The sequence below is a fragment of the Rhinolophus sinicus genome, chromosome 1 (assembly GCF_057876585.1).
Source record: "Rhinolophus sinicus isolate RSI-liver-muscle chromosome 1, RSI-T2T, whole genome shotgun sequence".
NCBI classification, from domain to species: Eukaryota; Metazoa; Chordata; class Mammalia; order Chiroptera; family Rhinolophidae; genus Rhinolophus; species Rhinolophus sinicus.
Genome location: NC_142501.1, coordinates 112,220,573 through 112,235,870, shown reverse-complemented (window position 1 = coordinate 112,235,870; position 15,298 = coordinate 112,220,573). Strand labels below are relative to the sequence as shown.

Genomic DNA, 15,298 nt, shown 5'->3' with positions numbered 1-15,298 from the left:
TTTTACCACAGGCATGAAAAATCCCCATTAAAGCACCATCCTGGTTTAAAATTACCATCTGATCTGAATTGGATGACTATTCAAACGCTACCAAAGCCAAAATGTAGCTGGTGGGTGGAGGACGAGGCTAAGGAATGGGAAGGGAGTGGAAAACGGGAGGGCGGCTGGTGGTGTAAATGTGGGAGAGGCCTGGAATCCAGTGGGATGAGGAAGGAGACTGTTTTGAGTGAGGTATTTCAGATCACTGTGGCAACAAATGAGCCTGATGCATCCCTGATAGGTTGTCCCAAGAGTCAGGCTGTACCCTAACCAGTTCTGACCGCAGTGGGATGGCTACTTTGCACTTAAGCCTGTCCTTCCCCCTGAAATGTGACAAGGAGCTACACCTCAAAATTAAGAAGATACGTAAAGTCATTCCAATGTCTTGCTTTTTAATCATTAAAAACAAACAAGAGTAAGTTACAGAATACTGCTTTCCCCCCTCTCCACCCAACAGAGTAGTACTGCAACTCCCTCCTGGTATCAAGGGTTTTGACAGGAGCCATTAAGAAATTCCAGAAGGATGAAAAGTGCTTTGCAAAGTGTGAGGAGCGAGTCAGTGGGACAGGACATGTGGAGTGCCCCCCGCCCCAGGCAGGGCTGGGTTTACTTTGCCCACGTTCTGAAACTCAGCTTTTGTCCCAGTCCATCTTCACTGTGTCACGGGTAGTAAAATGAGAGGGCCCACAAGTCTCCCGACTTAGGGGGCCCTGTCCTCTCTAACAAAGGGGGTCTGGCTGCAGCACCCAATGTGACGAAATGCTCAAGGCTCGTTGTCACCAAGTAGCTGCTAGAGAGAAGGAAAGAGAAAATTCTTCTCTGAGTGCTCTGCCCTCTCTTTTGTGCCCTGAATGCCAATGTGTCAGTTATATAAAATCCTGTTTCAACACGAAGGTCTCAGTGAGAAAACGAGAACAATGATGTCACGCTTAGAGCCAGGTACTAAAATGGGATATTGAAGTGAACAACAAATGAAAACCAAGCTCTCTGGGGGGACACAACCACACAGAAGAGTGAGGATTGAAGGGTTGGGAACAGACGGACGAGGAGGGAAGATGAAAGGAACTGCTGTGACTTAGGCTGCTGAAGAGGACAGGAATGAATGATGGCAATCAATTTCATCCAACTGTTTTTCGTTTGAGTGAAAATGGGAAAAAATGACAGTCAATATCCTTGACATGTGGATATTTATATACTTGAAGGATACTAAGTCACATAGCTATAGAAATACCTAATAGTAGAAGCAGAAAAAATCATGTCGGTCAGTTAGTCCAGCCCATTGATCTGACACACGAGAAACTGAGAACCCAGATGTTGACGTGAAGGGCTCGGGCCTCCCTCAGATCTAACTAATGACAGAGAGATGCTATAGGACACTGGCATTCAAGCCCCACTGTTGTGGCTGCCACCAACTACAGGCTGGGTGGCTTTCACAACAAGGTCCTCCTCCCAACACAACGCTGGCTGGAACCACTGGTTTCTAAAACCTCATTGTGACCTCAGGTCCCACATCAAGCTCTAGAAATGCACTGATCCCATGAATTAAGAGCATTCCTCCAACTGTGCGAAAAACATATGCCAGGAATGTTGACCAATTATTTTCCATTTCCATCTCGTAGAAGAGAGCACAACGAAACTTACGAAAACTATATTAAGTAAGTGAAGCCAGAGCGAGACCAAAGCCTTACGCTGCGGCTGTGCAGGCAACACTCCAACTGAGTTATGGACGAAACCAGAAGGGCTCTTTCCCACAGCTTAAGGATCATAGCAATCGGCCTCCATCTACAGAACCATTACAAAATTCTGCTTACGAACACGATGGACCAGGTGGAAATCTCCTTCCTATTTCTGAGTAGCATCAAACAATGAAAAAGCGTGGTCACTGGTGTGCAATTCACATGAAATCTGGCAAAGGGGTTGGTCATCATTCAATGAGGCTCAGTGACAAAAGAGAGTCTCATTTAACTTGGACACTTCACAGAGCACGGGAAGGCTCTCCCACCGAGGCTTCTAGTCCTTCCTCAAGTGCAGTTTGGCACTCCTACTGCTTACGAGCAAGAGAGCACGTGCTTGCCGTCCTCTGGCAAGACACTTGGTCACTTACTCTACAGACAAAGGTTTGAGATTCTTTTAAAATCATTTCATTTTCTCTGTGAAACCAGGGGAACTAGACCCACAGCATCTGAGAAATCGCACCGGTGTGCAATAGCAAGAGCAAGAAATAAAACAACAGGCTTTTCTCTACCGACTAGGAGTTGATTTGTCGTCTTTAGTCTCTTCTCGAGTACCCGACTGAAATGGTTGCTTCTGTGACTTCCTGTTTCTATCCAGTGAATCAGGAGAGCCCATTTGGATGTTTTCATTGGAGTTGCAGAACAGGTCACATAAGTAATGTGCCTCACTTTTTAGCTCTGGGTTCCTCTCTTGTTGGTGACACCACAGGGGGGTTCTACCCGACTTACTTAAATGGATCCAAATGCAGGTCAAGGCCATAATGACAGTCACCCTGTGATCCTGGTGAGCTGATTCCTACCAGGTGGCCCCATAATTTCTCCTAAATTGCCTCCAAGTACTTATTCACTCATGCCCCCACTCCAAGCAAAGTGAGTCTATTCATTTCCCCAGAATGTTCCGGAAGCACTTCATGCCTCTGGGCCTTTGATCTCCTGCTTGCCTGCGTCTGTCACTCTCCTCAGCTTCCCCTGACTCCCATCCTTCCTTCAAATCCTGCCTCCTCCACAGTTTTCCCTTGGTCTTTCTCCACTTGCTGATCTATCTCACCTGTACTCATGCTGTTGCTTCTGAAATGTGTCGGTGACTTCATACGGGAACATGCCACCTCATGGGGACCTGTGTCACCCGCCAGCCACACTCCACTGCAGGAGCCTCTGCACGGCCTGTGGCCATGCAATTCACATGGATGGCTCCAAGCCCGCACGTCACACTGCAAGGCCATGGCTCCTTTTAAAGGGCCTATACGATCTGGACAGCGGTTAAGGGTCAAGAGTGAAGTTCAAAGTGCTGGGTTCCTTTCTCTTCTTCTACAGCACCATGTGCATTGGGATACTTGGGATACACAACCCTCTTTGCATTATTTCTTCGTTATTAGAGAGCTGATTTAAAATGAAGCAATAATCTTCCTGTTGGCAAAATTAAGTGTTCAGCTAAATGGTCATTTAGGTAATAACAACAAAGCAACAGCATTCACACATTGAAACCAACACTTGAACCCAGAAGGAGTCTGAAATAAGGTGAAAGCAGACAGTGACCCTCTGCTCCTGGCTTGGGCTGTGTGACGGCGTCACCCTGGAATCAGAGCAGGAGACCAGCACGCACTCCCTTCTCCCTCACAGATGCCAAATGGGGCTGGGCTCTACCCTGTTCAAGTGGAAAGCTGCCCCGCAGGAAGGAGGCTGTGGCCTCTTTGTCCAAGGTCCCAAATAGTGTTCCCACCTTGTAGCTACTGCAGGGGACACGTGGGGTTGGCAGTGACCACCCCAGGGCTGATAGCATGTGGGGTCCTCTTACAAAGACCTGTTCCACCTTCTTCCAGCATGACTCTGACAGCCAGCCTCCCACAGACATAATTAATTGCTCCATTAAATCATAATGTAAGGTCCCCTAAACCGGTGGTCAGCACTCACCCAGTCTTCATCTTACCTGACTTAGTTGTAGCAACAACTGACAAGTGGGACTTTCTCCTCCTCGAAGCACTTTCCAGACACCACACTCCCCTGCTACTCTTCCTATTTTACCTGCTGCTGCCTCCTCGTCCCCCTGGGTCCCCAGGACTCAGCCTGGGGGGCTTTCCTCTCCTCCATCGACACCCACTCCGCTGGCAATTTCACCCCGGCTCCCGGCTTTAAGATGCGTGCAGAGGCCATCAGCTCCTGAATACAGTCCGTCCTCATCGGTCACAGATTCCGTACTGTTTAATTTACCTACTTGCTAATACTTATTTGTAGCACCTATATCAGCACTCGTGATGCTTTCAAGGCCATGTGTGGACATGAGCAGAGTGGCCAAAGCTTCGAGTCGCCTGGAGGTGCACGTCCCAGGGGAGGTCAAACGTGGCACCACCCTGACCTCGTTTCCATTCTCACACTGTATCATTTTCATAGTCTCGTTGGGGCCCCGTTTTCTCATGGTTGTGTGTTTTGCTGATTTCACTGTTTATAGCAGCCCCTGAGTGTGCGCGGAGGTGCTGTGTGGGGTTCTAGCGCAGGAGGCTGGGATGTGCCTTATGGAGAAAACATGTGTTCGACCAGCCTCGTTCAGGTGTGGTGACAGCGCTGTTGGCCATGAGGTCAATGTCAGTGAACCAACAATAATGTTAAATGAGGTGTCGTTGAAGAGAAACACACCTGAAACAAGGTTCTGTGTCATCAGCTGCTGAGAACGCTGTGATCAGAGGCCCGCAGGCACCTAACCCTGCATTTCCCCTGGAGCAGTGGCCCAGGAGTCACTAATTCAGTGTCCATGGTGACTTTACAGGGCATAACGACCACGTATACCGAGAACCGACGGCACCGGACTGGCTCTCTCTCCAGAACCACAGACTCATCTTCCAGTTGCCTCCCTGACCTTGCGGAGTCTAACAAATCATAACTCCAACCCCTGGTGATGTTTCTGCAACTTTCTCCTCCCACAGGCACCTCGATTAAAGGCAGCTGCACACTTCCAGGTGCTCAGGCCAAAAGAGCATGCAATTATCCTTGATTTGTCTTTCAATTTTTCAGAAAATCTTGATGACACTACCTTCCAATTATATCTGGAACCTGACAGCTGCTCACCACTTCAGCTCCACCAGCCTGTCCCAGCCGCTGCCATTTCTCCTTATTCCAGCCTCTCCACTAAAGGGATTCTGGTAAAGGTCAGATTATGACATGCGTTAGCTCAGAACCTTCCAAAGGCTTTCTGGCGCCCTCAGTAAAAGCCACAGTCTTCACAACGGCTTGCGTCGGGTCTGCACATGCCCTGCCTGCTACTTCTCTGCTGAGTTCATCTGCTGTGACCCTGCTGTCTGGCAGCCCACTCACTCCTGCCTTGGGGCCGTCGCAGCATCTTGGGAAAGCTCTTCCTTCAAATAACAGCATGGCTGGTTCCTTTACTTCCATCAGACCCTTACCCCATCGCCACCCCTTCTAAGTGAGGGTGGCCCTGATCACCACATTTAAAACTGCAACGCCCACCACGCACATACACACACTTGCTATTCTCTCTGCTGCTTCAGTTTTCTCCAGAGCACTTATCACCATCTAAGATATTAATTAACATACCTAGCTGTTTGCTTATCATCTGTCTCCCTCCCACTCAAATGTAAATACTATGAGGAGGGGGACCATCATCTGTTTTCTACCTACTGATGCATCCCTACTGACTAGAACAGGGGGAGGCACTAAAGAACTAAGTCTTGAATGGGGGAGGAATATAGCACTTACCATACCTTATTCAGTGTAGCTATTTGCCCTCTGCCTCTCACAGTGACACTGAGAACATGATGAGGGCCAGAGGCTATCTTATTCATATCTGTATCCCTAACACCAAACCACTGTGCACGGCACAGAACAGGAATTCAATCCATAACAGGCTGAACAAATGCAAGGGGAGGAAAGAAAAAAATCGCTAACTTTCATGAACCTTGGGTTGTTATTCAAACTACAAGCATCTGTGCAAAGATGAATAGAAAAACCCACAGCGAGGTATGGGGCCCAGATGCAATGTACTTAGAGCCATGACGAGAAAGGAGTCAGGCAAAGAACCAGGATGACAAAGGAGAGGATGCATATTAAGAAAGAAATCAGGGACTGACGGGTGGCTCAGTTGGTTAGAGAGCGAGCTCTGGGCAATAGGCCTGCTGGTTCAATTCCCACATGGACCAGCAAGCTGCGCCCTCCGCAACTAGAATGAAGTCAATGAGCTGCCGCTGAGCTCCCAGATGGCTCAGTTGGTTGGAGTGCGGGCTTCTCAACCACAAGGTTGTTGGTTTGACTTCCGCAAGGGATGGTGGGCTATGCCCCCTACAACTAAGATTGAACACAGCACCTTGAGCTGAGCTGCCTCCCGGATGGCTCAGTTGGTTGGAGCACATCCTCTCAACCACAAGGTTGCCGGTTCGACTCCCGCAAGGGATGGTGGGCTGCGCCCCCTGCAACTAGCAACGGCAACTGGATCTGGAGCTGAGCTGTGCCCTCCACAACTAAGATTGAAAGGACAACAACTTGACTTGGATGGAGCTGATGAGTCCTGGGAAAAACACACTACTGTTCCCCAATTAAAAAAAAAAGTCCCGGAAATACATACTGTCCCCCCACACTGCTCCTGAATAAAGTCCTGTCGAAAAAAATAAAAGCAATCAAAAGGGGGTAATATGTAAGCTGGGCTTTGATGGCTGAATAGGAGTTTGCAATGTAGACTGTAGGGGAGGAAACACAGCCCACCACCCGAGGTACGTCTATGTAGATGTGAGCTCCCCAAGATGGCTCCTTCCTGCTTCTAAAGTCTTCCAAGAATCTCAGTGCTCCAGACACGTGAACAAACAGAATTGCTGTATTCCCACAGTCCTTCTTTCCCTCTCCCCACTCATAGAAAACTCAGTATCTGACAACAGGATTACCCGATGGCTCCACTGGCTGCCACTTAGAGTAGTGAGAGCAAGGGCCACATCTAAACATTGTTCCCAGTTCCCAGACTCATTAGCGTCTGACATCTAAACAAAACCAGACCACTTAGACGGCAGCCACTTAGAAACCCAGAGAAACTGCCATTTTGTGGGCTCTGCCAAGACGCAAAGAAGTAAAACTCAATTTAGAAAGTGCTAGAGCTTTCCAACATTAGAGCCAAATGTGAGAAGAGTCTGATGCATATGTAAATATGGACATTCTTTGTCAGAACATTACATCGCAGCCTGAGAGCGGGTTTCCTTCTGACGGGGGGACACTGGGAAGCCCCCGCCCCTCCGACACTTCTTAGCCTGGGGTGGCCTGGGCACTAGACTGATACAAAAGCAGAGCCACCCCAGCAAAGACATCGGACACCAGGACCTCAAAGGGCTTCTCATTTTCTAATGTCGGTGGCTGGAACAGGCTTTCTCTTGCCCGTCTTTTAAAAGAAATGAGAATAGCTTGTCCCTTGGTTTTTGATGTGTCGCTTGCCTAATGGTTGGGACTGAGCTGGAGAAACTGCACACGTACCCCCTTCACATGCTCAAATTTCCGCCCACCCCCGACCCCCACCCACTAGGCACACACATGCATCCACAAGTGTGTCGCAGCCCTGATGCTAAGTGTGCCTGACGGGGTCCAGCCTATTCCCACAACCGTCACTTTACTCTCCCAGAACAGAGATTGCTCACATGCCATTATCTCCATCAAGGCTGCGCTGCCTCTGAAACATGATCAGAACAATCTCTCCTTCTCTGTCTGGAGCATGCACACAACCCAGAGGCACAATCCCCGCCAGCGCAGATCACACCCTCATCCCCCGCCACATTTACACCAGCTTTATCTCCTCCGTTTAAAACTCCTTTTCTCCCATGCTATTCTGTGTTTCCTGCAGCCTGCTCTTCCCTCCTCTCCTTTGAGTTCCTTAGAAATGAAACAGCTGTAACATAACACCCATTATTATCCACGTACTTGAAAGGCTGTGAAGAGCTTCACAGGTCACTTGGAGTTTCCCACAATGCTCTGGGCCCGCAGGCCCATGTAGTGTGTGGCCCCCTTTCCTCAGCCAGCCAGGGAAGGCAGCCGAATTATACCCAAAGACAAGCAAGGATGATGTTGGTATAACACTCCCCCCTCTCTTCCAGGGCAGGCTTCCTGTTCCCACTAAGAAAGGCCATCATGGTTTGCATGATGAGAACTAGCCTTGGTGCCCATTTCCTAAAACTTTTCCAACCTCCGTTTTAACCCTCTTCCCAGACATTCCTGGCCTCTACCCTCCCCCAGGCTTTTTCCCACTTAGGGCTTTTGTACAAGCGATGCCTCTACCTGGAACCCTCTATCTTCCTCCCTGTCCCGTTAACTCAGGCCCCATCCCTCTGCGCCCCTTGTTACTCTATCACATGCCCCTATTTTCTTTTATTTGTAGCACTTACCATGATCTCAAACAACACTTTCATTGATTTGTTTCTTTGTTTATTGTCTGTCACTCGCAACTAAAATGTAAGCTCCATGAGGGAACGCGCCCTGTCTGTCTCATTCACTGCTGTCACCCCAGTGCCTGAAACAGCATTGGGCACATAGTAGGCACTTTAATACACAGTTGATGAATGAATGAATGAATATATTCGTGTAAGAGAAAGTCTCAAAAGACTTCACAAACAGTTCAGGCAGCCCTTCTCCAGGTCCCAGAAGACAGAAGATGAATCTCAGTATCTACACATTGGGATCTGTCAGTAGCCTTCTCTGCCTTCTCTCTGGTTAGTACAAAAAAATATGGGCTTCTGACTTTAGGGAAAACTCTCGTTCTTGGCTTCTCCAGTACATATCAGGATTGGCTAATTCAAGAGAATGACTTTGTCAAGGTTTGAACCAGAGTCTTCCTGCCAACATTTTCTTTCTGGCTGCTTCTACCTCAACATTCTAAATGTCCTATCTCTGTCTGCACCTACGGTCACCTCAGCGCCTCACTGTAAACCACCTAAAAAAATATACATGCAATGTTTCTGGTGTTAGAACCCAGGAATTCACCCAAATCAACTCCCCGCCTTCAGTCAGGCCAACACTAAAATCAAACAGGCCCATGTAGTGTGTGGCCCTTAGAAGCTTTCAAGGGAAATAATTTCCCTTCTAACTCGCCCCAGTGTCTCTCAGTCTTTTTATTCTTCCCTCAAGGGAAATGAAGGCAGTTGTGAATATGTGCCAGGTCAAAGGTTTAAGGAGCCTAATGAAGCTGACACACAGGGACACACACACACCGTCCTTACCGACATAGCCGGGGGTCCCACAGGCTGTGGACATCACATCCCCTTTACCCTCCATTTTGGACAATCCAAAGTCACTGATCATTATTTTGGATTCCTCATCTTGACTGTAGTACAACAGGTTTTCGGGCTAGGAAGGAAAAAATAAAAAAGATTTACAAACTATGTTTACAGCTGGTTAATTGTGGCAAACTCACCAAACCACAAAAATCTACCCACTACTCAAGAATATACTTGACCTTTAGACAAAGCAAACGCATTAAGAAAAGCAGTGTTTAATAAAGCTCCGTAGAGGACCCTGCACAGCAGAGGGCACTTACTGTTGTTAGTCCCTTTCCCGTTATCAGTATTTTGTCTACTTAAAAAAAAAAAAAAAAAAAAAAAAAGATTAACCATATTTGGAGGCAATCGAGTGTCAACTATAATATTAACGGAGCCAGTTTAAAATGGAGCCGGAGTTGCCATGTCAGAGGAACCACCTTTTTTGTATTCTTGCGTGTTTTATACCTCAAACCTTGGAATGTTACAAACAAGGCAAAATATCCTTTGGACTGGGCTTAGGGCAACATCGTTTCCTAATAATAATAATAATAATAACTGTTTACAAAAATAACAAGAAAGCAGTTATATGATGACTACTGGATTAAAAATTAAAAACATTATTTAGAATTAACATCATTATGTTACCTGCACTGATAGAGATGCCTTCCTTCTATGGATGTAATTGTTCCCTTTCCTTTTCTCATAAATACCCACTGCCTTGGTCTCCTAATCGGAACATCACTGGGGCTTCTGCCTGACTGAATGACACCCCAATAGATAGCTATTCTTGTTGGTCTGAAACAGTTGTTGCCTCTCACTTTGAAAGGTCTTTTTATTTTTAGGTGACCAGTAGAAAGATGGTACCTCTCTGACTTGTTGATTCATTTCTTGGGTTAGGGGGAAGGGGAGTCCCAGAAATAACATTACTTTTGCAGGTGCTGTTTCCTTCCTTTCTTCAGACCCTTGTTAGCAGCTTTCTCTACTCCAAGGGCCTGTCCCTCTGCCCTCAGTCACACCGCCTGTAGTTCCTGCCCACACTTTCCCCTCTCCTGAGCCCGCTGACACCAGCTCGCTCTGCTTCCTGGGAAGCACCCGATGTCATCAGGGAATGAATGGGAGTTGGAAGATCCAGCACCTTCCAGCCACGTATCCTTAAGGACCCGAGTTTACATTTGCCTTGCTGTAAAACATGAATTGTGATGGCTCCTCTTCTGCCTCCCTGGACAGAACGGGGCAGGGCTCAGGCAGCAGTAAGGCCCCTCACCTAGCCCAGGTCTGGCCACTGGTCACTCTCTGGGACAGCTCTGCCCAGCAGCGCCCCTGCGCCGAGGGGCTGAGGGGCAGACAGTGAAGCTCAACTGTTACAGTGTTTTATGTAAAACTGGGGACTCTCACTGTTCCCCACAGAAAATGGGGCAGGGCTTATGCAGCCTGAGGGAGGAGTCACAGCCTCAGAGCTGCCCCTCACATCAGATCGAGAACCTGAACACAGACACACGCACATTTTTTCTTAAATCTGTTTTTGAAGAGTTGCTTAATTAATGGTGCTGTCACTGAGAGAGATAACGTCGAGGACTGACAGCTCTGCTGTCGGCCAGTGACGTTCCCCGACCAAGAGAATTCTGAAGAGCAACTGAGTGAAAAGTAAGCGAGCCTCTTGTTTACACCAAACCTTACAGGAAATGCAACAGGAAGAAGAATCCGAATTGGGGAGCTCATTTGCCCGCACCATTTCCTGTCTGGCTCTCGTCCCGACCCCAAGAGCAAAGCGATCTTCTGTCTTGTCAGTGCCTTGTGGTGAATCTTTGGTCCCTAAGCATGGCATTTTAGGAACTATTCCTATGTAGCGTGACTAGACATGTTTAGAGAAGAGGTTCTGGGTCTAGCTGTGGAGCAGAATCAGCTGTGAGGGAACTGTCTGGAGATGTTGTTCTCCAGTAGACTTGGGCCTGGGGGCAGGCCTCTGGGTGTTAGAACTCCAAGGGGGTTCTGAGGTGCAGCCACCACTGCAGAGAAACTGTGAGAAGAGACCTGGACGCCCTCAGAGGAGCCCTCTCCTCGGCTAGACCGTGACCTTGGCTTTCTGTGCCTTCCTGCCCTTGCCAGGCCTGCAGAGCCCAGTCTTTGCAAGAATCCTGCTAAGTCAGTTTAGAGAGAATTATTCTGGTTCTCTGGTCAGGCTCTTCACTCCCCACCTTTGATGTTGTTAAAAAATACTCAGATACTTGTTACAGACGGTGATGAAGACTTCATTCATGGGGAGTACTAAAACGGGGTTTGCAGTCGGGGAGAGACTGACTCAACTCTGAACACAGCATGGACAGGGGAAGGTTATAGCCACAGCACAGTGCGGGGTCAGTGGGTGGAAAATGACTAAGGGGGTATCAAGGTTAAAGGAGATTCTGGATATACTGACTTGACAGGAGTTTTGCAGAAGGCAGGTCAGGGTGATTAGATATGGAGGGTGGGGGACAAGGAATCTGATAAACTAAGTCAGCAGGGCTCCCGCTAAGATGGGACTAAGTGGGCAGTCAGTGGACTCAGGACAAGCCCAAGGTCAGTCGGAAAGAAGGTTGAGGGGCCCAAGTCAAGTTTGGTCAGTCTCCTCTGTCTGTCAATGTCTCAGTCCTTGGCCTGCCTTTAGCAAGAAGCCCCTACCCTTACCCTCTCCTCTTACTAACTTTCCATCCATGACCCCTCTCTCTTCTCAGTGGCTATACATCCCCAGTGTCCTTGCTGAATTGGGAGTTGAACTCGATCGTCCCGCCTACTGCAATACCCCTCTTGCAGCAGTCTGGAATAAGGGCTTCCTTCTGATTTTAGCAAAGGTCAGAATTATTCTTTAACAGAACCAAAAGGGGAAGCGGGGGAGGGAACCCACTATCCATCACAAATAACACAAAAAGGAATGGCATTTAACAGTCACTATGACATTAATTCTGTGGACGAAGCATAACATCAAAAGAAAATCAATGTATGCTTGAGGATGTTTTCAATGAGTTTTAAGAGGATCAAATGGGCCAATCAATTGAAATACGAATAATGCTTAGAAAGTGTGTATGTGTGTGTGGGGGGGGATGATCTAACCAAAAAGTGCATGTGGCTCTTGTTTTCTCTGAATGTTTAGGGGCTGCTCTTTGATGAACAGTAAGGATCCACGGTGGGTGCAGAGAGAGGCCTTTTTGTTTAAGCTTCTGATTTTCAGTCTTGCTTGTCCCAGTATTTCCACATCTGTAAAGCCTGCGATCTCATGATCCTGAACCAGGCTTTGCCCAGGCAAGAGATTGCCAAAGGGCCCGTGATGCCTTCGTACACATCCTCCTACAGGAGACTCACCCGGTCAATAAAGCGCTCTTGTGAAGAACAATTACCCCTAAAGAGGGTTCGGTGGACTGGTGATTCACAGTTTAGATCAATACTTTTAATTGGTTCAAGACTAGTAAAGAACACAGGGCTTTTTGTTGGGCGGGCAGGGAGGAAAGTGGAGAGAGGGCAGGCCCAGGGACTTCTGGATGGAGGCCCCAGGGGGCAGTAGGAGGCCTGTGGGAGTGGGGGAGGGCATCTTGCAATTCTGCCTGGGTCCTAGGAGGCCCAGGACTCACCCGGAAAATCGGCTTTCTGTATTTTATGTCACTTTTACAAGACAATGGGTGGCCAATACCTGAGTTGAAATGTCAGTCCCTACCCTTTAATAGTCCCATAACAAGCCTGTAAAAGACGTCAATCAACATTTCCCATAAAGGTCGTGGTATCATAATCACCCCAATCCAGTGATTCTCAACTGGGGGCAGTTGTACCCCCCAGAGGACAGTCGGCAATGCCTACAGGCATTTTTGCTTGGCACAACGCCAGGACTGGTACTGGCATCTGGTGGGTGGAGGCCAGGGGTGCTGCTAAACTTCCTACAATGCACAGGACAGTCCCCCACAAAGACTGACCCAGCCGCAAGGGGCACTAGTGCAGGGCGGAGAAGCCAAACTCTGATCTCAGGCTGTAGTGGACATTTCCTGTCTCAATCCCTTGTTTTGAAAAAAGGACCACTGATTGGCTCTAGTAGCTTCCTGGGGCAATAAGACACAAGAATACCTTCCTGGAGGAAGAAAGAAGTATATTTGCATATGGGGCTGGGACAGTATCCCAGATTGTGCCCTCATTTTAAATTAACACAACTATGTTCTCCATTGCTTGGGCCTAGCTCATACAGTTTGTTTTCATTTTCTTGGATGTTTATGAAAATTTAATATCAACTTCTCCACATAGATCAAACTCCTTTGTGCCTCTGAAAAGAGATCGCAGAAAGGTCCTAAAACGGCAATGTTCTTTCCACAACTACAAGCCTGGTGGGTAATTTTAAAACTCCACAGGCTGGGATCTGCAAGTATTTCTCCCAAAGTGTTACGTGGGGGTAGAAAACAGTATCTCCCGTCCAGCCAATCTGCCCTCCTATGGGGGAAACAAACATTGGGCCTCTAGGAAATGGTTTATCTGGTTAGAAATGATTTCTAATAAGGATAACCAGCCCACCACATCACATCTCTGTGTTTGGCACACTAACTTGTTCCGAGAGAGCTGCCTGCTGTGTGCTGGAAGCACAGAACTGCCATCAGGGAGGGCACAAGAGAGCAGAGAAGGCGCCCCTGCCTGTGTCAGGCAGGTTGGCTTAGCCTCACCCCGCCCTCGGAAGGACCTCCAGGCCTGAAAACTAGCTAAGTGTGCTCACAGCCCTTTTCACCTGTCAAGAAGCCAGCAAAGGGCAAAAGCTAAGGACTTGATCAACATTCCCAAATCCCCTCGTCCAGCAGTTCTCCAGGAGTGGTTCCCAGGCCAATACCGGCATCATTTGCAAACCCCTAAGAAATGCAAGTTCCTGGGGCCCCTGCAGACCCACAGAATCAGAACACCTCGGGTGGGGACAACCATCTGTTTGTACAAGTCCTCCAGACAATTCTGATGTAGGCTAACATTTGGGAGCCACTGCCCTCATCAATGGAAACTGATAACATGGAGAGAACGAGAGAAAGCTTTACAGTGAACCCTTATTAAAAGAAAGCTACACCATCTCATACCTTGACTCCCAGATAATGGGAAGACGCTGAAATTCCATTTTCACTAATGTTTAGGGTTTATTCTTTAACCGGATTTAGACTCCCCGTAGTCGTGCATAGCGTGGCTTCAGTACAATATAATCCCTGTGTTTATGATACGAGTGGAGGGTACGTGTGCTGGGGTGGAATTTCTACCTTGACAGGTGCAGTGAGCTCTGGGGCTGGACCTGCGACTGCGGTAGAATGAAGCCACATTACAGCCTTGGGTTAGCAATGCTCATTGCGTTATTCTTCAAATTGATATGTCTGATACCTAAATAGACCCAGAGGGAAATGTACTGCCAAGGGGCCCACATACAGCCCAGATCCGTCAGTGCTACTATGTGAAGGGTCAGGATGCCAAAACCTTATGAGGAAAGGTAAGAAAGAAACCTCTAGGACATTGGAGAAGGCTGTAACTGCAGCTCATTTTTCCTGATAATCTTCTATTTCCCTTCTCTCTTATCTCATGCCCTCTACCCACTTGCCCCTTTCTTTCATAAAATGTGTTGTGCTGAAACAGGGCTAGAATTGGGAGAGGACTGAAGAATCGCACTGGGAGAAGGGTGTTGGGGGCCTGTATATCTTGAACAAAATTACCTTTTAGATAGGCTTGAATTAATACATAACCTACCTCTTGATGGCCCTTTGGCAGCTAATGGTTATAAAATAACCAGAGAATGGCCCGCCCCATTGATCTGCATCTTCTTTCAAGCTACTTCTGGGTCCCAAAGGCCCTGATGACTAACAGGACACCAATGCCCACTGATTCCACCCATATCTACATCAAGGCAACCCCACCCCTCCTGTGGAGCCAGTCCTCTTGGAGAGGTGCATTGTGGGTTGGAGAGTAGCTGGGGGATGTTGCTAAGCGACGGCCTCACCTTGAGGTCCCTGTGGACGATGCCCATTCTATGGAGATAGTAGACAGCATCCAAGACCTGGCGGATCAGAGTGCTGGCATCTTTCTCTGTGTAAAATCCTTTCTCCACAATCCGATCAAACAGCTCTCCACCAGATACACTGTTGAAAAAAAAAAACACGAAAAAATTAGAAGTCTGAGAGGATCTATTGAATCATTCAGGGAAAACCATCAATCAGAGCTTTCAATATGATAAATGACCCAAATTTTATTTCAAAAACGAAACCATTTTCAAAGTCAGATTTTGCCCCACCTATTCCCAAGAAGCTGACACCTGGGAAGTGTTTC

General features: G+C 47.9%; 1 protein-coding gene across 2 annotated transcripts in view; it reads right to left on the bottom strand.

Annotated features, from left to right (window-relative positions):
- CAMK1D (calcium/calmodulin dependent protein kinase ID) overlaps window positions 1-15,298 on the bottom strand; it is a 377,756-nt gene that overhangs the window by 47,907 nt on the left and 314,551 nt on the right. For both annotated transcript variants that reach the window (XM_074324975.2, XM_074324976.2), the window contains exons 4-5: window positions 14,973-15,111; window positions 8,966-9,092 (exon numbers count right to left, since the gene is read on the bottom strand). In XM_074324975.2, coding sequence (XP_074181076.2) covers window positions 8,966-9,092; window positions 14,973-15,111 — 266 coding nt within the window. The remainder of the gene's footprint in view (window positions 1-8,965; window positions 9,093-14,972; window positions 15,112-15,298) is intronic.